The sequence below is a fragment of the Lissotriton helveticus genome, chromosome 6, assembly GCF_964261635.1.
Source record: "Lissotriton helveticus chromosome 6, aLisHel1.1, whole genome shotgun sequence".
NCBI lineage: Eukaryota > Metazoa > Chordata > Amphibia > Caudata > Salamandridae > Lissotriton > Lissotriton helveticus.
Genome location: NC_136067.1, coordinates 834,431,793 through 834,454,377, shown reverse-complemented (window position 1 = coordinate 834,454,377; position 22,585 = coordinate 834,431,793). Strand labels below are relative to the sequence as shown.

The 22,585-nt window shown below is 41.2% G+C and overlaps 1 protein-coding gene across 3 annotated transcripts in view; it reads left to right on the top strand.

Annotated features, from left to right (window-relative positions):
* Positions 1–22,585, top strand: part of CRYBG1 (crystallin beta-gamma domain containing 1) — a 1,049,447-nt gene that overhangs the window by 853,858 nt on the left and 173,004 nt on the right. For all 3 annotated transcript variants that reach the window (XM_078648430.1, XM_078648432.1, XM_078648431.1), the window contains 5 exons: positions 244–4,219; positions 4,373–4,420; positions 4,522–4,640; positions 12,202–12,352; positions 15,497–15,636. In XM_078648430.1, coding sequence (XP_078504556.1) covers positions 244–4,219; positions 4,373–4,420; positions 4,522–4,640; positions 12,202–12,352; positions 15,497–15,636 — 4,434 coding nt within the window. The remainder of the gene's footprint in view (positions 1–243; positions 4,220–4,372; positions 4,421–4,521; positions 4,641–12,201; positions 12,353–15,496; positions 15,637–22,585) is intronic.

Sequence of the window (22,585 nt, the reverse complement as noted above, 5' to 3'; positions counted from 1 at the left end):
CACAAGGTCATTCAGTGTGGGCTGGGACTGCTCAGGACAAGTTTTGCAAGTATATTGTTAGATGTGTCACTCAGGAGACAATCATTGGTACTACCATTTTTGGGTAGGTGTATGATCTTATTGGTTAGAGATTGTGTATTGCCTCTTTTTTTAGACACTAACGTACGTCTTTATGTAGGATATGTTTCCTATGCATAATCTAAATATCTAACTATACTTTTAATGTTTTTGTTTTTTTTACAGCCCAGGAAAACCCAAGAATGTGGATTTAAATTTGAAAACCAAACGTGCAGAGAGCTTGGAAAGTGTCGAAGAAATTGGTGTTGAACAACAGATAAACAGAGGAAATACTGCCACCAAAATCTCCTTGTTTGAAAATAAAAGCACCAACCAAAGCCACAGGCAGATTGATTTCTACGCTACAAAGAGTATTCCGTTGACCAAAAAGTTTGTTGGTCGAGCAAAGTTGAAGTTTGGAAAACAAGCGAAGGAGCCTGAGCAGGTAGATCAATCTGCGGGCAAGCAGAGCAGCCCCCAGAAGTCTCCTGAAGATGATCGACAGGTCGGGAAAAAATTACACGAAATAAAACTCAAGTTTGAAACAGCCATGGAAGTGGATGCTGTGGATAAAGCAGAAGTTGGGAAAGGTACATCACCCAGGAAGAAAGGGAAAGTTGGAAGTCCGCAACCTGGCCAATTACCGAAACCAGATTTCCATTATTTTTCATATTCTCAAGCTGTAACTGCGAACCTCCCTAAAGGGGATAGGCAGCCCAACACTGCCTCTGTGCAACCCCAACAAATACATCAACAAAAAAATGAAGAAATTGTCGTGAAAATCAACGAGCAGAACTCTGAGCTTTCTCAAATTACGCATCCTCCAGTTGAGAGCAACACCGAAACTGGTAACACGAGCACACCTGCTGTTCATGAAGTAGATTCATCTCAGGTAAACACCTTACCTGCGGAAGTGGCTTCATCACCCCTTAGCTCCTCTAGTAAGAACTCTGATGTAAGTGCAGTTGAACAAGTCCGCATATGTGTTGAAACTACAGACAGCACAGCAAAATCTCAAGACACTAAAACCAATGTGAAGTCCCCCACAAGAAAAGGAGAAAAATCAATGGGTAAAAAGAATGACCGTCAAAAAAAGAAACAACCCAGCGGATCTGAGGGAGTTGCTTCACCGGAACATTTAAAAGTGCAGCAGTCAACGGAATCTGCAGAAAAAGGCACAACGAAGGATGATGTGAGTGGCAAACCAATTGTGGAAAGGGTGAATAAATCTGAAACAATTGAATCAACATCTGATACTGAATCCACACCTGTAAAAGCAAATGTCTCCCATGGCGAAAAAACGTCCAGGAGCAGTCCGGATAGCCTCACTGGAGCGAGCAAAAAATACCCGGAAGTAAACCAGTCTGTGAAAGATCAAATATCTGAAGAAAATGCTACACCATTCAAAAACGAAGAGAATACCCTACAGGAAATGGCTAACAACCACAAACAAATAGACATCAGTTTCCCATATCAACCAAGTATTAGCTGTTCCGAACAGGTGGCCACAACCCATGGGTCAGTGACCACGACCCCTGTACAGCAGACCAGCACAGGTAGAGTGGATGTTGATGTGGCTGATGGGGGCGAGGCACGAGCCACACCTGGTTCAGATATGCTGGAATTTGCAGAGGATTCCAAGGAAATTGAGCTAAAGGCTTTGGAGACCAGCACAAGAAATCTCAGACGTACAGAAATTGAAGACAAAGAGTCGAATGCAGAAGCGGAACAAAATAAAAGGTCAGTTCTTGGTGCGAACGAAAGCACTAAAAAGGAAATATTTGAAAATTGTGGGGGTGCAGCAGAAGATTCAAATGAAAGTGCATTTGTCTCTACTCGTGAGAGCACACACATTGAACAGCTATCCTGTGGAGAAAATAAAATAACTGACATTGTAGAAAATGAAATAACTGACTTAAGTGAAAGTGCCCCTCTCACTCTCAAACAAAGCACAAAAATAGACTTATCTGAAAACACTCAGGTCAGTATTTCTGGAATTCCACATGCCAGCGAGTTGCAGGATTCAGAATCACCACATCAGAGTGCCTTACACAAGCCTGCAGCAGGTTTAACATGTCCAGAAGAGGCTGGATCTCGCCTACAGGAAGCATCTTCCACTGGAGATGTAGCTCATAGTGCAAGCTTACCCTGTGCTTCTGATTCTAAAGCAAGCAATCCCATGGAAGCAGTAACTTCTTTCATTCACCAGTTACAGGATTCATCTGATGTTACACAAAGCGAGGCAAAAATAGGAAGCTTGAAAATCGGTGAAGTTGGAGTTAATTTACAGACAGAGGAGAAATATTTACCGTGTTCAGTACACCCAGAAATACAGTCTTTGTTACCAGAAGCCACAGAGCAGGGTGATCCATCAGCAATGAGAGTAACATCTCCCTTAGAAAATATATCTAATGTCCAACAAAGCAAGGAAGACATGGTAAATTTGAAGCGTAAAAAAAGTGAGGATAGTTTACCTCATGTTTTACCAGTTAAAATAGAGCCAAGTGATTCATCAGCAGACCCAGAACATTTCTCCAGAGTGGTGCCTTGTTATGATAATGTGCCAGTTGATGGTGCTGTCCCATTGCCAAATTCAAAAGATAACACACAAGAAATGTTTGCACAAAAAGAAATAGAGCTCCAAGGGCATCAAACGGACAAACTGGAAAAAGTTCCCCTGCTAAATGGTCCAGATGACCCAGGTGAGGGTAAAACGAACACAACTTTACAGGAAACAGAACTCCAAATCGCCAAAACCAAAACACTTCATGAAAGTGAAATTAATTCACATGCACACTCTTCCAAAGAAATGGAACCGAGGGACTATAAGCAAATGTCTCTTTTCACTGAACCTTCAAGGGATATCATCCCTCCAAATCCGTACTCCTCCTTGGCCAATTTCAAGATAGGGACTCAAAAAAATGAAGATACATTTCAAAATGGTGAATCTCATGCTGCTTCAGTAGAACACAATCTAAGTCACAATATGTCCTTTCAGCAACACAACGTTTCCTCCATGATGTCTGACCTGTACTCCACAAACTCGCACAATGGCAGCCTAGAGAATGGATTTTCTTTTGACAGACCTGGCATGTTCAATCCGAGAAGTCCAGGAATGGGTTTTAATCTTTCTGCTGCTAGTGATGACAGCAGCTTAGATTCTTCGAGTGAAATGGAAAGGTTTACACAAATAATTAGACATCTAGATAGCCCGATTAGCCTGCCGCAGAAGAGGAAAAAGCAAAGGCGTCCTAGATCGCCTCAGCCTTCCTTTGGGTTACCTCCAATCCATGAAGATTTTTTGGAGAAAATTATTGATTCTGACAAGTTTACATTTGGCTTAGGGAAGAAAGATAGATCTACAGATCTGGCCCCAGCCTTGATGCTTAAAATGCAAAACATTGATGCTCCCTCTAGAGTAAGGCCCAAGCGTGCATCCACTGATCAAAGTTTCTTACTTAAATCCTTAAGGTCATCTAACAAAGATGTACCTTTGGCAAATGCAGAAGTAGACGGGAAAGAAAATACTGTTGAGGTTACTGATCTGGTAGTCAAGAGGTCACGGTTAGAAAAAAGCACAATTTTATCATCCTTGAAATCACCTCTCATGGTTACATCTAAAGACAATGTCTTCTCACCTACTGCAACAACAATCAGTACCATTACTACGTCATTTGCAACGTCTCAAGAAGATTCGACCTTTGCAAATCCTAAGTCCTTTGACGCAATTATATCACCACAAATGGCTCCAGAGCCTGAGGTACCACAAGCAGGCATTGTCGGTCAAATAGCAAGTCAGGATCTGATACATGACCGTGCAAAGAACAGTGAAGTCAACTTTGCAAACACTTCACCCACAGACTTTAAAGTACCAAGCTACATGGAAAAGTATTTAAAAACAGATGATGAAAAACAAGCCCAAACCTTGGTGAGTGTGTTTCCAATATCCGAAGAAGGATGCATCAGTTTATCTAAAACTGACTTTGAATTTGCCTCTGCTTTTGGTGATAGAAAAAATACTTCTGGCCCTCTAGAAAGTACACCCAAACCACTGCTGACTACACTTGCACCCTTAGATGAAGAATTCTTTAACAGACTCGTGCCTACTAACCTTTGTGAAACTAACCAAACTAACCAAATCCTACCAGTCTATGATGAAGAGGTATTTTATTTTTACCGAATACCCTTTTTCCTGAATAACATAAACGTATTCCTAAAAGTAACATTTTGTTCAATTGTTAAGTTTTAATTTATTTGCAGTTCATAGTGTGTTAGACAATAATATGCCTATTTTCCCTTCTATCCGATTTGCCAGACATGCATTGAAAATGGCCAAGAGAAAATCAATCCGAGACCTGGAAAGGTAACAGTGCTGCTTTTTGTTGTCCACTAACTCCTATCTGAGGAATAGATGCAGATTTAATAACAACCAAAGCGGTTTTGTTTTTATTTTGTTTTCTTCAGGTGGTTTTATTTGGTGAACCAAACTTTTGTGGAAATGTTGTAGAAATATATGCTGATGTCCCAGACTGCACCTCTTGGGAGCTGTCACCTGTCATTTCAATCAAAATAGTGAGAGGATGGTAAGAAACGCGTTGATTTGTCGATCATTCTGTCAACATTTGTTCACTTTTGTATATTTTGTATAGTTTTTTTTATTATTAGATGTGTCGGTTTGGGTAGAGTGACAAAATATTAAAGATCTGACTCTGCGTTAATCTGTAGAGAAGGTCTTCCTGAAACTGAACTACAGCTTGACAAATATTGTACTGAACAGAGCATATTTTCTTGAGTTGTACCTAAAACCAAATGCATCGAGTAATCTTTCCTAGCAGAAAGAAAGTTAAAAATTAAAAGTAACATTGCAACTGTATCCTACACAGCATGCAACCATAGCACAAATATCCTGCACTAAGATATAGAAGCTGTACTTAATGTTTTCATGTACACAATTTTATGGACACCATTTTCAGTAAACAAATCTATTTTTGTGATTTTCATTTGTCAGTTGCTGCAGACACTCACATGTAGCATAGCAAATACGTATAATAATTTTTCTTAAACCATCATCTGGATATCAATATATGCAAATGGTTATCCTGTGATTTACTCTGATATAAGTGTGAAGTGTTCCTGAGGCACTTTGAAATAATAGCAAATAACAGAAATGTGGTGCATTGCACGCCCACTATCCATGACTGGCCCGTTTGGTACCCACACACCATCATTTGTTCCTGTTATCTGCTGGGGCAAGGCAGTATTTGTAATATTGATTGCTTGCTTTCCTGGTGTTCGTTCAAGCTAGCCGCAAGACACCCTTTTTGGATCTGGTGTACACTATCTATGATTGGCCCACTTGGCTACCCACACACCATCATTTGTTCCTGTTATCTGCTGGGGCAATGCAGTATTTGTAATATTGTTTGCTTGCTTTCCTGGTGTGCGTTCAGGTAGCCGCAAGACACCCCTTTTGGATCTGGTGTAGATACAGAAGTCCTTCTTGTCAGTTTTTGAATTAGTTTCTGCACCCCACATCTATTCAAAATGTATAGCTAAGTATATCCTGTTTTGTTGAATTGTTGCCCTCGTACTGAGAACTGGTAGCATTCTTCACAAGGAGCCCTGCATGTAAGAACGTGCCACAGGAATAGAAGGGGGTGCACCCCATAAGAGGAATCTTATTATTAGGCAAGAATGCAAGAGCCATATTATTACACTTGGAAATAATGAGAAAGTAACTGATAACACAGAAAACTTCCAAACTCAGCAAAGGCGTAGATTGTAATAACTGAGAGTGTACTTAGTTGATTATATTTGGTCCTCTAAATCAATCCTGTGGTAGACATCTATGGGAAAAATTACATTTCATACTAGTATCCTTAAGAACAAGCATTTGCAATACAATGGATCTCGCATTTATGCGAGTTTGACCAATTGGGATTATAAATGACATTGCCTTTTATTTATGTGTTTATTTTAAAAACATAAATAAAAGTCATTGTCATTTACAATGCCAATAGCTTAAACTCTGGCAAATGCGAGACCTTCTGCATTGCAAATGCTTGTCGTTACAAGCGCACCATGCCGCTCTTTCAAATTAACAAAGCCATCCCCCTTTCCTTAGACGAACCGTGTCTAAAGAAAGGTCCGTGGCTGCTATTAAACTGAAAGTGTGGTATGGGGCACTTTTGCAAAAAAAAGCATTTGTTTGTAAAGTTGACAAACAAATGCCTTTTTTTGTAAAAGTGCCCCATGCCGCGGTTTCACTTTAATAGCGACCACAGACCTTTCTTTAGACAGTTTGTCTAAAGAAAGTGGCGTGGCCTCTATTAATGTGAAAGCATAGCATGGGGTGTTTGAAAACAACCACAAATTGAAATAGTGAGAAAACAAAAACCATGCAGGCATCTGTGCAGCGGGAGGGGGCGGGGGCAAGGGACCAAGCATATTTAAAACTTATAGCGCTGAGTTAGTAAAAAACAGTTTGGCAAATTAACAGCGCAAGCTTCGCATGCTGAAAATACCCCCCCGACAAAAAACAGCTTCCATTGCTAAAGCTGTGGTGGGCTTGTTACATTAATTACCATCAAAGAAAATAGTGCTCACCGACTAGATAAAGCAGACAGTGTAAGACCACAAGTAAAAAGTCCAGTTGTTATGGGAGGTTACAAATGCAGACAAGGCGGTACGGTACCAAGGAGGAACAAGTAAGCCTATTCACAAATTATATTGAACAGTTTTGAAAGGACTGTAACAGGAGCCAAGTGAAAAGATGGGCGGGTAAATGGGCGAAGCGTTTATTCCATTCCTCAATACAGAATGGCTCGGAGAGAAGCGCATGCGCTGCCCAGACTCTACCTAAAAACAACTTCTGATTAGCAACACATCAGTGGCCCAGAAGGGGAATCGCCATCCAAGCCGAAATCATTGTACAAACTGTACAAATCTATGCCACATCTATTGAGAAATATATTTACAAGTCTCTTAGTGGAACTTAGTGAAAGCATTTTAATGTGACATCACATATTGACTGCAATGAGGAAATTTTTCTGAAATTCGGAAGATCCTTTAAAATATATTTATATTAGTTAATGTTTTTATCTCCCTAACATCTGTGTTCTTTATCTTTGGTGATATTGTTATGTGGGTTTTTGGAGCGCTGCTAATCACCTGTGAGGGTATCCAGTCGCTGAGCAGGCCAGGCTTGAGAGGGAAGGAGGAGTAAGCCTGTTACACCTGGAACAGCCATGTTATGAGGTTCCTTAGGAAGGCCATGAGAGAAGGGGGAGGTTCTGAGGTGTTGCAGGAGGTTGTTGCAGTTTTTGCAGGCGAGGTATGAGAAGGAGCGCCCTCTGCTCCTGGTCTTCTTGATGCAGGGAAGGTGTGCTCTTGCCTGGAATGCAGTTCGAAGGTGTCTGATGGGTTGGTAGAAGTTGAGGTGGTGGTTGAGGTAAGCTGGACTGTCGTTATGGACAGCTTTGTGGGTGTGGGTGAATAACTTGAACTTCCATCTTTCCTGGACTGGGACAGAGTGGAGATTGTTGAGGTGTGGAGAGATGTGATTATTTCTCGGAATGTTCAGGATGACTCTGGTAGCGGTGTTCTGTGTGGTAGGACATGGGCTTGGATTCTGATGTAGAGGGCATTTCTGTAGTCAAGTCTACTTGTGATAAGAGCCCGGGTGACTGTTTGTCTGATGGTAAGCGGAATCCCCTTGACAATCTTGTCTAACATTTGCAGAATGCAGAAGCATGATGAGGCAATGACATTGATATGTCTGCTCATGAAGAGGTTGGTGTCTAGGATGACCCCAAGGTTCATTGCATGGTCTGCAGGGGTAGGTTGAGGCCAAGTTCGGAGGGCCACCAAGAGGCTTCTCAAGGGTAAGCGGTTGTTGCCAAAGATTAGGACTTCGCTTTTGTCTGTGTTGAGATGGAGGCAGTTGTTTTTCTTCCAACCAGCGACATTACTCATGCAGTTGGCGAAGTTTGCTTTGGCGGTGCTGGTTGAGTCGGTAAGGGAGAGGATGAGCTGTGCATCGTCGGCTTAGGATACTATGTTGATGCTGTGGGGTCTGACAATGTCCGTGAGGGGCGTCATGTTAACGTTGAAGAATGTTGGGCTGAGCGATGATCCTTAAGAGACTCCGTAGATGAGTTTCTTGGGTTCTGAGGTGTACGGGGGGAGGGGGGGAGTCTTACTCGTTGAGTTATGTCCATGAAGATGGAGGAAAGCCACTTGAGATCCGGTCCACAGATACCCAACTGCTGAATCTTTTTGTTGAGTGAGTTGTGGGAGACTGTATCAAAAGAGGTCCAGGAGTATGAGTGCGGCTCCAACAATAAGCAACAACGTTTTCTTCACACCATGAAGTCTAGTAGTTGCTTGGCTTAGTCCCACTGAAAATGGATGCATATATTGAAGTGAGGGGGCACATTACATTCCCTGGGTCGAAAAGTTAACTAATTAGATGGAAAGTTCCCCAATGAATTCATTTTTGTTATTAAAAAAACAATTTGATAGCTTACAGGTCTGAAAGTCCAACTGTAGACTCAAAAAGACTTAATCGCTGGAGAAAACAACCCGCAGAAGTGTCTTAATTCCCTGTTTTGAGAACAGTTAAAGATCCATAATTAATACAAATAGAGAAAAGTATATTATTGTTTTATTTTGCTTAACACCAAAATGCAACCTAGCGGGGCAATAAACATGTGCTCTTGCCTCTGTGTTGTAATAACTGAGCTTCCGCCATTAAAGAAAAGAAAAATGCTGCATATAATTTAAGAAAAAGAAACAATTGATGGACGGAATGCTGGACAATGCAAACATTCACCCCCAGTCACAAGAATCTGGGTTTAATCCATCACCACACCACCCCAGTTTGGACCCAGCCATATGCATGTCAGTCTTGACCCTGTTCCTTGTGGGAACAGTCCGGCCCGAACTGCCACACCAGGTCCTCCCTGGACCGGAAACAAGCATCCTTGGACCGGTTTCAGGGCATATAATTTACAGCACATCCTTTTGCTTACTTTTATTTACTATAGCCTTCACAAGATCAGAGATAGTTATTGCAAGGGCCAGAGGCTGTGATTCATTCAGGTTTCCCTGAAGCAGTATCACAAGCTTCTAGGTCAGCATGAGGTCCAGCAAGGATTATAAACATAGTTTCCTGGAATTTATTTTACTTTTCTTTTGCTACACCTCAAATCTGCCTTTTTAATGACTCAACTTGGGAGAAATTACAGAAGACTTCTATGAAAGCTGAGCTGCATATGCTCGCAGGCCACATTTATAAATATAATGCAGACTGAAAGTGATCTGCACAGACTGCTCTTACTGACTGGTGACTGGTTTGGAAATAGGGCTTCATTCTGTGAGAATGGATGTAGGCAGTGTGATAAATGTTATAAATGTAAACTTGTTTTGTCCCTTGCAAAACAACTTGACAGGCCTTGGTAAGGGATTAGTAATCAACAGCAGAGCCTAGCTAATTTTAAAGTCTACAATGTATGCTAGTGAACGGAATTCAAGTTGAGGAAAACAGCGTGACAGTGAGATGTTACTGTAGTGTTACCGTGACCATTTCAGTGATTCGAATTTATTGTCTATACCATTGCATAGGTAATGCAATGTATTGTGTACCGATTGTAACAGGGACACATGCAAAGCATTAGGGTAGTTGGAACCATCGCAAAAAGGCACACATTGCTGGTGCGAATCCATATTGGACCCAGTTCTAGAGACCACCCCTTAAGTAGGATAATATTGACTGCAGACAGTCGAGAGACAGGCCACCAAAATAGTTCAATGATTAAACCACCCCACTTACAATCACTCCAGGTTTCAAAATATGACCATACAGGAGGTATATGGCAGATGGCAAAGTCACAATTTGATTGCTTTTTAACGTATTAATTGCACATTAGTTGATGCAAGAATGTTTCAGTAAGGAAGTAAGGAAGTGTTCCCTGAAGTAGATGTTGGAAATAAGACACAGTATTTTGCCCAGGGTCAGCATTAGAAAATGGTTGTTCATAAATAGAGCAATGAATATTTAAAAAAAAAACTCTACAAAGGAAATGGTGGGGATCAGAAAGGAACATTGAAATTGTGCTGATGGCGAGTGTAAAAATAGACATGGTCTCAGTCCAGGGCAGGCAGCATTAAGGGAAGACTGGATTGGTCATACTTTCTATTCTATTTTATATTTCTTTGTCAATTACCCTTTCACTGATTACAATTGCATATGTTAAGCCTATTTGAGTTTGGCACATGCAGCGGTCCACACCCCATTTTGGTGAACATTTTAATGCCTAATCGAGAAAAGCAAGATTTGAGTGGCTTGTCTTGTTTTGCCTTCTACTGTCGGAAAAAACGTCCCTGCCTCTGAGTCGTGTGTCTGAATTGGCCCTAAAGAGTCTTCCTGGCTAATGGTTTAAGCCTTTCTGGCTAATGCAGTTTTGTTTGAGGTGAATTGTTTCAGAGAGCTAAAACTCCTGTATCCGTATTGTGTGAATTTATGAGTGTGGCTCCTTTTATTATCTTCAGCCTACTCAAGTAAGCCTGCATACATTCAGATGACATCAGATAAGTGATAAAGGGAGACCTCTGGGTAGTGATGTAGACTCTACTGTAGCGGGGTAGTTACTATGATACACCAGGTCTGTTGGGACACAACCATAAAAATACCAAGGAGGACATCGCTCTTCTCACATTCTGGTACTCTATGCGCACCAAGACCTGTTTCCTGTGAAGATCTATTTTGCCTCATTTCGAATTTTCAAGCAATAAGTGAAAACTGAATAGGAATTATGGATAGATCGTTTTACAGGGCAGTTTTGGTGTTTGAAAAGCATAGAACCATGCATTACAATGCAGTCTTAAATGCCAGAAATGGCAATTTTGTTCAGCTTCCCAATAACTGGCATGAGAGCCAAGCACATGTAGCCAAATATCAGCAATTATCCAACTACTTTTTCTTCATTCTTTCAAAAGATTTAACCAATTGGAAGCCCATGCGGTTGTCCATGTTATTTCCCATGCACACACACATCCATGGTTCCTTCTCTGGGTGTTTTTTTGGTGTGTTGTACAGGTGCCATGGAGAGCTGCTTTCTTAGCATTATGTATTTCTCAAATGCTGATTATAGACTTCCTTGCCTGCGCTAACAGGGGAAGTGAGCCTTTTCATTTTCTTTTGTCTGTATCTAATCCATAAGGCAGTTCAGAGGTGATCAACATTTGAAGGCGTATTCCCCAGAACCCCCAGTTGCATTGATCTAGATGTAGACAAACATTATGTGAAGTGAGAACATTCATTTTTTATCTGTTTTGATTGAACCATTGAGAGGAGAGATGTATTGTGTTTCCCGAGTCTTGTGGTTCTCTTTACATATTGCGTTTTCGTTTTTAGCAGCAGTGCAAAGTAGTACATTCACACATATTTGCCTTGGTTTTGCATGATGGTTGATATAGAAGGCACACTTGCTGCTGAACAACCCTTGCCTAGCTCCTCCCACTGTCATCTTACTATGAGATAGGTGATGTAGAAAATTACCCAGGGTAAGAAGAATTGCTAGTTCCAATTTTACCATAGCTACTACAGCTCTTCATGGTGATCTTATTTCCATAATCTGGGTGTCTGCGCAATTGTTCTACTTGATATGTGCAATTTGTAAGAAGTGGACACAAGTTTAGCACATTTTAAATGTTTTGGCATTCATGGCAAATTCCAGAAATCTGCATGTACTCTGCATCAATGGCCGATATTTTATCCTGCTAACCCGGAGTGGCTTGGTCAATGCTTGATTACATAGGTACTATAGTGTAGCATCTGAATTTCTCACCTGGGAAAAAAGAGGATACCTAATCGGTGAACCTTAAAGTATGATTCCTGTTGTAAAGGGTACCTTATGGATATAAAATTCTGCTGCACACATTAATAAGGATACATTTACTGCAACGTATACTTTACAGGTGTCTGCTTCTGGTCACAATTAAAAGGAGTTAAGAGAATAATGGGCGGTGTGATCAGTGAAACAAAGTTTGGAAAGAAAACCTGATCTGCATAATGTCTCTGGGTTCGTTTCATTCTAATGCTGAACATGAGAATGTAACTACCATAACTATTTTTATCTACAGCTGGCTACTCTATGAGAAGCCTAATTTTGAAGGCCTCTCCATTCCTCTGGAGGAAGGTGAAATGGAACTTACCAATCTGTGGGGTGAAGAGATTTCTGAAGAGAAAGGAGCTCCACTTACTGTGATTGGGTCACTACGGCAAGTCGTTAAGGTAATATTAACTGCATATTTTCCAGATCTCCACTGGGTTAGTATGACAAATTGGGTTTTTCATTAAAGTGGATGAAACCCTTCTCCAGCAACAGCACAATCCTTATCAGGATGAACCACAAGAAGTCACTACATTAACCTGGTAGCTTGGCACAAAAGCAGACAGGCTTAACATAGAGGTACTGTGTTAAGTATTTATGCAGCACACACCAATAATAAAGTGAAAGTACAACACAAGAAATATACCACCCCAATTTAGAAAAATAGAGTAAAATTGAATAAATCAAATGAGGCAAAAGTGACAAAAATCCAATCACTAGAACTGGAGATATGCAATTTTAAAGGTTTAAGTAAATATCGTGACAAGAAGCAGAAAGTGCTAACTTTGGGTATCTGGTCATGCCAGACTGGGAAAAAGTCACAAGTTCAGGCCATGCTGGCCGGATACAGAGACCAGGTTAGTCCTGCTGAAAATGTTGCCTTCTCAAAGTCTGGCCCACACAGTTCAAAACTTCAGGGTTTCATAAGAGGAGCTCAACCAATGCCAGCCAAAGGTGCAGGACCTTGCGAGGCACCTCGTGGGGATCAGGAACTCACTGCAGCAGAGGCCACCAGGGCTCAGACAGGTCCAGTTGCAGCAGATCAACACGGTGGCCACTGGAGATTATGTTCCTGTAGCTCAGAGTAGGAGGTCGGCCAACTGACCCTTGGAGTCACTTTAGTTGTCCTGTGTTCAAGGAGAAAGTCCTCTCTCCTTCAAGCAGCAAGGCAGGTCTCTAGCAGCAGGACGGTCCTCTTGTAGCAGCAGGGTAGTCCTCTTGTAGCAGCAGGGTAGTCCTCTGAGAAATAAGGCAAGCCTTAAGCAGCAGGGCAATCCTCTGGGAAAACATGCAGGTCTCTAAGCAGCAGGGCAGTCCTCTGGAGTACAAGTCAGTCTGTCTGTAGTCTTCTGCAGGTCCCGGAGTGAACTGTAGAGTTGGTCTGAGGGTCCACTATTTCTACCTGGTGCCAGCTTTGAAGTGGAAGACATGTCTGAGGGTGTGTCCCCCGCCCAGGCCCGAGTTGTCTGTGGTGACAAAATCCTTGTGTAAATCTTTGTGAGTGTGCTGAGGCAACTCCCTTGAAATGTAATTGGGGCAATGAACAACTCCGCCCCTCCCATTCTGACAGGGTGACCCTCTCCGAGCTACACCCAGGTCCTATTGTTCACTTTCTGAGCCCAGTACACATTCCTATTAGTGTAGCAACTAACAGGCCCAGGCAGCCAGAACTCCTAGAAGACCTCAAAATGTTTAGGGCAGGAAAATGCCAACTTTCTAAAAATTGCATTTTCAAAGTTGCCTTCTAAAGTCTGGCTTTACCATTAAAGAGGATTTTAAATTACAATTTATTTGAGTCCCGGCTATTTCTACCTGCTCCAAATCAAGTCAGCACTCGTTAAATGTAATAGGGTAACACAATGTTATCCCATGGAAGAGATGGGCCTTACAGTAGTGAAAAAGAAAACCAAATTTAGTTGTTTTTCACTACCAGGACATGTAAAAATTAAAAGTATATGTCCAACTTTTTAAATACTGTGCACTCTGCCCTATGGGTTGTTTTGGGCCTACCCTAGGGGTGTCATATGTATTTAAAAGGGAGGTCTAAGCCTGGGAAAAGGTTTCTTTTGTCAGGTCGAATTGGCAGTTTAAAACTGCCCACAGGCTGCCATGGAAGACATGAGACATTCTTTAAATGGCTACTTAAATGGGTGGATCAATAAGTGTTGCAGGCCCACTAGCAGCATTTAATTTACATGCCCCGGACACATGTAGTACCACTGTACTAGAGACTTATAAGTAAATGTAATGTGTTAATTAGTTGTAAGCAAATGTTACCATGTTTTAAGGGGTGAGCCATAGATTGATTAGGACGTAAGTAAGGATTTGCTTATTAACTAATGTCATTGGCATTTATGTGTCATCCAGGTAGAGCGTTATTTTGTCATTCTGAGTACTAAGACAGAGAATTGGTGTCTAGGTCTATGTATTAGCTACATACAAGGCTTTTCAGCGCAGCCTTTAACAATTTCCAAACAGCAAAGTAGCTTTTGGTGACCCTGTTGTACAACCCTGATATGAGGATGTGGCCCTGTTGGATTAATCACACTATGTTCTCAACAAGTTCAGTAAAGATGAATCTCAGAGAAGCGAAGAAAAAAAATTAATTAACATCTTCAGTGCATCCACAAAACGCGAAAAAAACAATCTTTGCAATGGCAGATAGCTAATGATATCAGCCGCTTTGGGCAGTGATATTGAAGTTCCCTTTCAGTCTCATGTGCTGAGGCACCTTTCAGTTGCCAACCATAAAAAAGTTGAACACTGTTCACCCCAAGGGAGCAGGAGCAAAGAACATTTTGTTTGATCTGTACGGCTGTGCCAACTTTGCTTCTGAAACCTGATGCTACATTGGCCTGTTGAATAGACATACTTGTTGTCTGGTGTAGCCCACATGTCTTGATTTCATGCACGTAAGCCTTGGAGAAGTGCCACCAAGTCTAGCAGTATGACACACAAGGAAAGGGTAACCAATATCTTCAGCCAACAATAGAGACTGCATTACCTTTACTAATGCAAATGTTTTAGAATGGACACATGCCTTTTTTCTGAGTGAAATTAAAAGCCATAGTAAATCTAGTGTATCTCCATGTTAAAAAGCTGGGATCATAAGACAACTGACAATCTATACAGTCTGTGACAACTTGTTTAGAACTTTGTGAGCTGGTTTTAGTCTTGCATAAGAAAAACATTTGAAAATGTATCCTAAGATGAAACAACACATTTTGTGTAGTCAAGTTGAACTCTATTAGCAATAGAGTTGTAATGGTGATGTAGACGTATAGGACTTCATTACAAGTGTCCTGTTCCAAGTCCCGGTATCAGTAGCCACCAGAGTTACCAATAACATAACATCAGCAACTCTGAGTTGGAGTTTTTTAGCTACCAGGTATAATCAACCACATCAGCATTAAAGATCAGCTTGTTATAAGGACTAGTGAATTTGTTTGATCGAAACACCTGGTCCTTTATTGTGAAAATTTGCCCACCAAACTGAACTGAACAGAACAGCTCATCATTAAATAACCTTTTTCAAATTTTCACAGGATTACAGAATATGCCAAATAGACCTCTTTACAGAAGCTGACGGGTTGGGATTGGTGACTTCATATTTCGACGACACAGAAGAAGTACAAGTGTTTGACAGATTACAAAAGACGTGTTCCATAAAAGTCCATTGGGGAGTGTAAGTATTCTGTTGTAAACATTCAGCAATATTGTCATTGTTCATCGCTGGTTAGAAAGTATTCTTTTAGGTAAGGTGATAGTTATTTTGAAAATATGTTTTTCATTTTGAAAGACAGCTGTTTGTATGCTCCCCTAAATAGTTGCATCTATGCAAATACGTGTTGGTTCATTATAGAAACACTCCTGCTGCTAAGGAGGAGCGATGTTAACTACGCATATGTGATTGCAATGTTTGTATGAAGCTTAACTTGCTGATAGAGATAGCAAAAGGTGTGAACATTGGTTCTTAACAATAACTAATGTCCAGTCAAGGGAGTAGCCAGAAAATTAAAGTGACCCCCACCTCTCACTTTAAAATATTAGCTCTTATGGCACAAAGCCAGTGAACCGACCCCTCCCTAGAAGCGTCCCTTCTCTCTACATCCACGCATCTATCCATTCACACTTTCACCCTCCCACCCTTCCATTCACCCACTGATAGCCAGTAATTCATCTTTGCATTCTTACACCTATTCATTTTTTCATGCATTATTCAATCTTTCCTTATTCCATCCATCCGCTCTGCCGTCCATCCATCCTGATATCAATCCATCATCCTTCCATACCCTTTGCCATTCATCCATTCTGCTATCTTTTTCACTTTTCCATCCACTTTGCCTTCCATTCGCTCATCCTTTCACCCACTCTTTTGTCCATCCATCCTTCCACCCATGCATCTCTTTACTCGACATCCTTTTCCCTGCCCAGTCACCTATCCATCCCTTTACTCTGCTTTTCTTTTACCTGTCCATCCACCGTTCAATTCATTATCTCTCCCATCCATCCATGCATCTCTTTACTGGGCTATCCTTTAACCTCTCCATCCATTTACTTATTTTTTCATTCATTCTTCCATCTAGCTACACTTTAATCCACCCAGTCATTCAGCCGCCTACACATCCCTCCATCTTTCCCTCCTCCCTTTCCCCTGCACTCTTTTCAATATTTATTCCTTCTTTCCCTTTTCTATTACCCAACTTTTGTTTTTCCTTGCCCCACTTGCTCTTCTATTGATGTTGTATTCCTTCATGGTGTTAATTATGAGATTTTGTCTGCCAGTTGCAGACAGAAGAGGCCCATGAAGCGACCCAACCCCGTTGTAGCTACCAAAAGCGGTGGGTTCACGAAGCCGCTGTATCCAGTCATAGCATTTTTTTGCACAATTACAAATTTGTCAAATTAGCCACATACTCCGCTTTGTACTATATAGCCTGTAGATTATAACAAAAAATTCTTCTAGTTTTAATGTTTCAAAAAGTTTCTAAAAATGCACCACCTGGTGCTTCTGTGTAGCAGATAGTTTGCAAAGATTGACTGGTCACCTTTCAGATGCTGATTTCCTTATTTAGGTACAAGTGATGTGAAATGTTTGCTTGTTTAATGGAATCACAAAATAGCTAAATAATACTGCCCAAGAGTGTGTCGCATTATACAGTATAAATGTAGTCAACTAAGCCACGTAATGTAGTCTTCAAATGTCTTTTGATATCCCTTTCACACTTGTTGTATAAGAATTTCTGTGTAGAGTAAAACTTTGAATAAAACGCACAGAAAGATCTTTAAAGAATTTCTTACCAACGCCTAAAGAAGGTACTGATTTGCATCTGTTTCTGCAAATCCTCATGACCTGTTTTGGTTTTCAAGTTCCTAGACCTAGGGCGAATGAAAATTACCATGAAAATCCTATGTAGCTTACTAAAGATATTTAGGACTGTCTTCCAAGTGTCTGACTACACACGTCGTTTGTTACATTTAACATGAGATATAGCAAGCTGATTACGCACTCAGAACATTTATTTATAAGAAGAATTGCATCTCTCCAAAGGCTAGTATCAATGATTTCTTTATACATGAAAGTGATGGTATCAAGCAGCCCAGTCGACCAAGGCTCATGAGGGGAGCTGGAACACGTCCGGATCAATGTGAGGACTGCACAGTGCCACTTTTGATGTATGAATATATCACTGGGAACTCCAGATTTGGCTTCTACAATGCTCTTTTCTGTGTTAGGATTGACTGCGGGTGCTCCTTACCAGAGTGTTAAGCTGCCCTGTAGGGTCTATGGCTCCTTATAATGGAGGACTTGTGTAAGATATATATATATATCACGTTATTTGTCCAGGTTTCCCGCTAACCGGCGATCCTTTTGCGGTGCGTTTTCCTACGGCAGGACCACACCGTTTAAATATTGCAGCAACTTCTGGAAACCAGAAAACGGGTCGCACACACCAAAGTACTCGTTCCAGTCAAGTTTTCTTTATTTTTCCAATTTCATTTTAGATAAACACTCCAAAGCGGGGCAGACAAAAGCCATATATATATCTCCACAATGCCTCCATACGATCAAAGGAGAAACGCCACTTCAGGCATGTTCAAAGTGCTTTAATTCTGACAGCATTAGTTGTATGACGCATTTTGGCATCAGAAAAAGGTTGCTGGCAGCCATTAAAGGAATCTGGGATGTAGTTCTCTTTCCTAAAGTAGTAAATAAATAAAATGTAAGGTGGCAGGGTAGGAGTACCATGCTCCTGTAGGCGCCATTGGGGGGGATCAAGAGGGATTCCCCCCTCCCACCCCGGGGCGTAAATAAAAAAAAAAGAATCTGCGTTTTTTGCTCCAATCCTGCTGGAACGGTGGGATGCCGGCCCAGGCTGCATTGTTTACTGAAGAGGAGAGTGGGTGCGCTGCGCCTCTTCCTGAGCCATTATTGGTCCCCGGGAGCCCACCACCTGGGCTGCATTTCATAAGGGTAGGGGGGTGCGGCTACCCTCCCAAGGCCCTTTTCAGCCCCGGAGACCACTGGGAACACTATCTGCAATTTTCGCCCTTAGTAACCCATCCCCTGGGGCCTGTGGTCATTTTTCAGAGGAAGGGGTCTGCGTGCCTCCCCTCCCTGAGCCTCTAAAGGCCCTGGGGCTGAATCGCATGCTATGTCTAAGAGAACCCACCCCCCACAACACAGCAGTTTTGCTGCCTGCACAGGCGCGTCAGAGAAACTTGGGTTCGGCGGGAGCATGTTTGAATCTCCTGCTACGCTGGAGCAAACACAAAATCTGCTCCCAGCTTCTAGTAGCTTTGAAAATGCTCCCGCCGGCTCGGAGCAGGCTTTTGATCTGTTTCCCTGGCCGCACTGATGCCGTCACGGAAACGGATCAAGAGATTGCTCCTGACTGTTAAGGACTGTATCCTTGGTGAGCAGGTCATCCAGTGATAATGGAGTGAAAAGGCACTGCACACTTTACAAGACATTACACACATTATATGAATATACTATATAAATATTTACATAAGGAAATGGCTGAAGGGACCATAGGTGAAAAATGGATGTGAATTATGACATATCGATTGATCTTTCCTTCTTGTTTGAGGAGATATGTTTTTAGAGTATTCTTAAACATAGGGAGAGAGAAGATGGAGTGAGAGTCAATGGGGTTTGTGTTTCTGTAATGAGGTTCAAACAAATTAAAATAGCCGAACTTTGAGTTCATCTAGGGAGGTTTGAGCGTAGCTCAAAGATTTTGATTTTCTAAACCAGCATTGTGCGTGGTAATACCCAGTAAGAATTTTGTCTTGGTAGTTGGGGGATGGTCCATTCATGTTTTTGTAGGCTATACAGAACATAAGACAAAGAGAGGCAACAGAAAACCAGATAAGTAGTCAAAGAAATGTTCTTGAGTCTTCGGTAAAGAGAATTCTTCTTAAATGGTTTCAATCAAGTGCACATGCAGCCAACGAGTTTCTCCCTATGCAGGGCTTCATCAGGGCAATGTGGACACCACCCAACCATTTGGTAGGGTGCCAGGTGTCACTTATGAGTGTGTTCCACTCAAAATATTGTAGTCTTGGGGTTGAGTACGCGGGTTCAGATAAGAACCAAACATAGAAATCATCCAAAAGCGTGATGCTTAGCAGTTGTATTTTATGGACTAGTATGAAAATCAGGTGCTCCCCCACTTGTAGGAGACGTGATTAATTCCTGGAGTAAGGAGTGTACGGCATACGTGTCCAGAACGTCGAGGCAAACAGACTAAAGAGTAATCAATCAGCTGAATGATTAGTCTTCAGTCTGTTTTTAGAAGTTCTTCATACCCACTTTGTTAAATCAAAGGTGACTTTTCTTGCTTTCCAAAGGCTTGCTTCCATTTATGTATTCTATAGTGCAGCAACATGGGTGACGTCACATGCTTTGTAAAATTGCTTCTTTGTGGACTTCGGTTCCAGGCAGATGGGTATTTAGTTAGATCTGTTTAAGTGAATCGCTCAAGTCAATGGTGATACCCTCTCCTCGTGTGAATGCGTCTGTAATCTGCTATCATCGTGTGACCGAATGGGCCGGTATTAGGAGCTAGAAAGAAGTAAATGTCTGTTGTCCTAAAACGCAGAGATGACCAACTATATACTCCGCATCCCCCTTGTGTCGGCTAAGTTGGGGTACAACACTACCGCCTTGAGTCTAACTAATCAAATAGACTGGTGAGACACAATAGGGAGTTCTAACCTCTGCGGGTGGCCAAATCTTTTGCGAAAATTAACTGTGAATATGTTTCTTCTGTTTAACTTTGTCCTCCTTTTCAGGGCAGTCAGCTAGTTTGTGGAGTTTTCATATATCACAATTGGAGAGTTTTTAAAACTAACAACCTTATTTTGAATTTCGTGGATGGTATAATCCGTCACAAACGTGACTGGTGTCTCGTCCACGGTATGACGAGTGCATTATATCCTCGGACACTTGTAATACAGCAGACGGGATATCTGTCACATTCGGACGGGGCATCCTGTTGTCTAAACTTTAACAAAGGCCACAACAGTACAGAAGATACAAAATTGACAAGAAGTATATTGTAATTGAAATTGTGTCTCTCCTAGTGTTAGACTCTTAAACATAATAAAAAACACTTCTCTCCCAGTGTTACAATATGTCAAAATAAACCGGTTAACGTCTTCATTCTGTCATAGATGACTCCATTCTAAAGCTGCAGTGTTAGTGCTCAAACGTTTATGTGTGTTGTGGAATGCAAAGGTGCATGGTAGGCCATACTTAAGCAGTGAATCTTGTCATGTGTCTAATAGGAATCCTGTTTCTAGAGGTATCCGATTGATTCTTGTGAAATGAGTCATGACCCAGTGTTCATTCCTTGCATAGCAGAACCTTCCGGAGATATTTGTGTCTAGCTTGGCAGATGCTAGAACAGTTAACGCTTAGTTTAGTGCTTTGTGAATATAGGCTCTGCAGAGATGAACAACCTTTTGGAAACGTTGGTACCCTGTTAAATCCTGAATAAAGTTGCCACATCACAAATGTTCAAAAGACAGTATGCTCCGTGTGCAACAAATTACATTCTACCCAGCCATTCTGTGTACTTTATTATACCGTGCCACTTTGGACAGGTTCTAGAACTTGTTATATCTATCTAATTATTATTCTAGAACACATTTGATTATACAGTTTGCACACATATTTACACTTTGACTAAAAGAGGTATCAGGTTAAGGTCTTTAGGCATTTACAGTAAGTTTTGAATATAATGGTGTACATTTTTCCAATACAGATGTTCATTAGGTTAGAAGCGTGCAGCAGCGGGCTGTGCACGTTTACCATTTGATTGATAGATGTGAACACTTGCACTACAGGGATTTGCATACAGGTAACCTTAGTTATATGTATGCAGTGGATAGCATAGGTGAACATTTAGTTACAAAGTAGTTGTTGTGCTTGCCTTGCACATCTACCAGTGGGCTAAAAAGGGATCTGTGCTTAAAGGTCGTCTGCATTTAAAGTTAGAGTATGGGGCCCAGCACAATTGCACATTTATTTCTGGACTGTGAGCGGCTTTATGTTTGAATATTTTTGGGCATTTGGCATAATTTATCTGGTCACCGTGCTCTCGCTGTAAATTGCACATTAGGAACGTTTCAAAAAGATCGAAGCTTTTCCTTTTTCTTAGAACAATTACATTCTTACAAAGGTCGGTTTTACCAAGTATTATGGTTGTTTGGAACTTCTCTTTAGACATGATTAGCATCGTTCTGGCAAATGTTCAACTGATACTTCGTTTTTTAGGGAGACCTTTTAATCTGTCTCTCTGGATGTGGTGGGGGTTTACAGCTATAGTCAAAGATCCGGTGTAGCCCACTCCTAAACTGAATTTGAGTCAGTGCCGAGGGTTCCTTAAATCTGTGATTTGAGGCTCTGGAAAATAAGCCAAGAAAAAGTTATTTTTAAATAAAGAGGCTCTAGGATCATCAAAACACTCAATTTGATAAACATTCAATCATACATGACACTTTCACCCACTCAAGACATGGAGCCATATTTAACATGGAAAAAGACATTGAAATTTAGATTTTATCGCACACGGTTAAAAGTGAATACAATTCATTACCTAATGGCCTTCCATCCCTATTTTTGGCATCTGGTTTGCATTACTACTAGGGGTGGGCGGAATTTGCGTAATCGGCCTAGTCACTACCTGTTGCCCATGCATTGGGAGGCCACTCCAGTCAACTAAGCACTTTATGCTATTTTGCACCTTGTATACATTTTAGAATACAGTTCCTTCTCCCTATACTTAGTGGAGAATATTTTAATACTCATCAAGAGGGCTTGTACGATTTACAGGGCCTTGAGTCTCCTCTGATATTTTTTTCAGTCCTGGATTTTATTACTCAAGTGCTGAGATTAAGGAAGAAATATTCACTGTTATACATGTTTTTGACTGTGATACAAGTTCGCCTTCATTACTTAGTATAGTTTTGGTTGGCATTAAGGGATTCCTTTAGGCAATGTGAAATTTGGGTGTAAACAATTTTGTAGGGCCGTTTGTATAATTAATAATTTAAGGAGGGTTAAATATTTTAGCTTATTAGTGATATTTTATTATGGTTTTATTTTAAGTGTGAAATTTTTG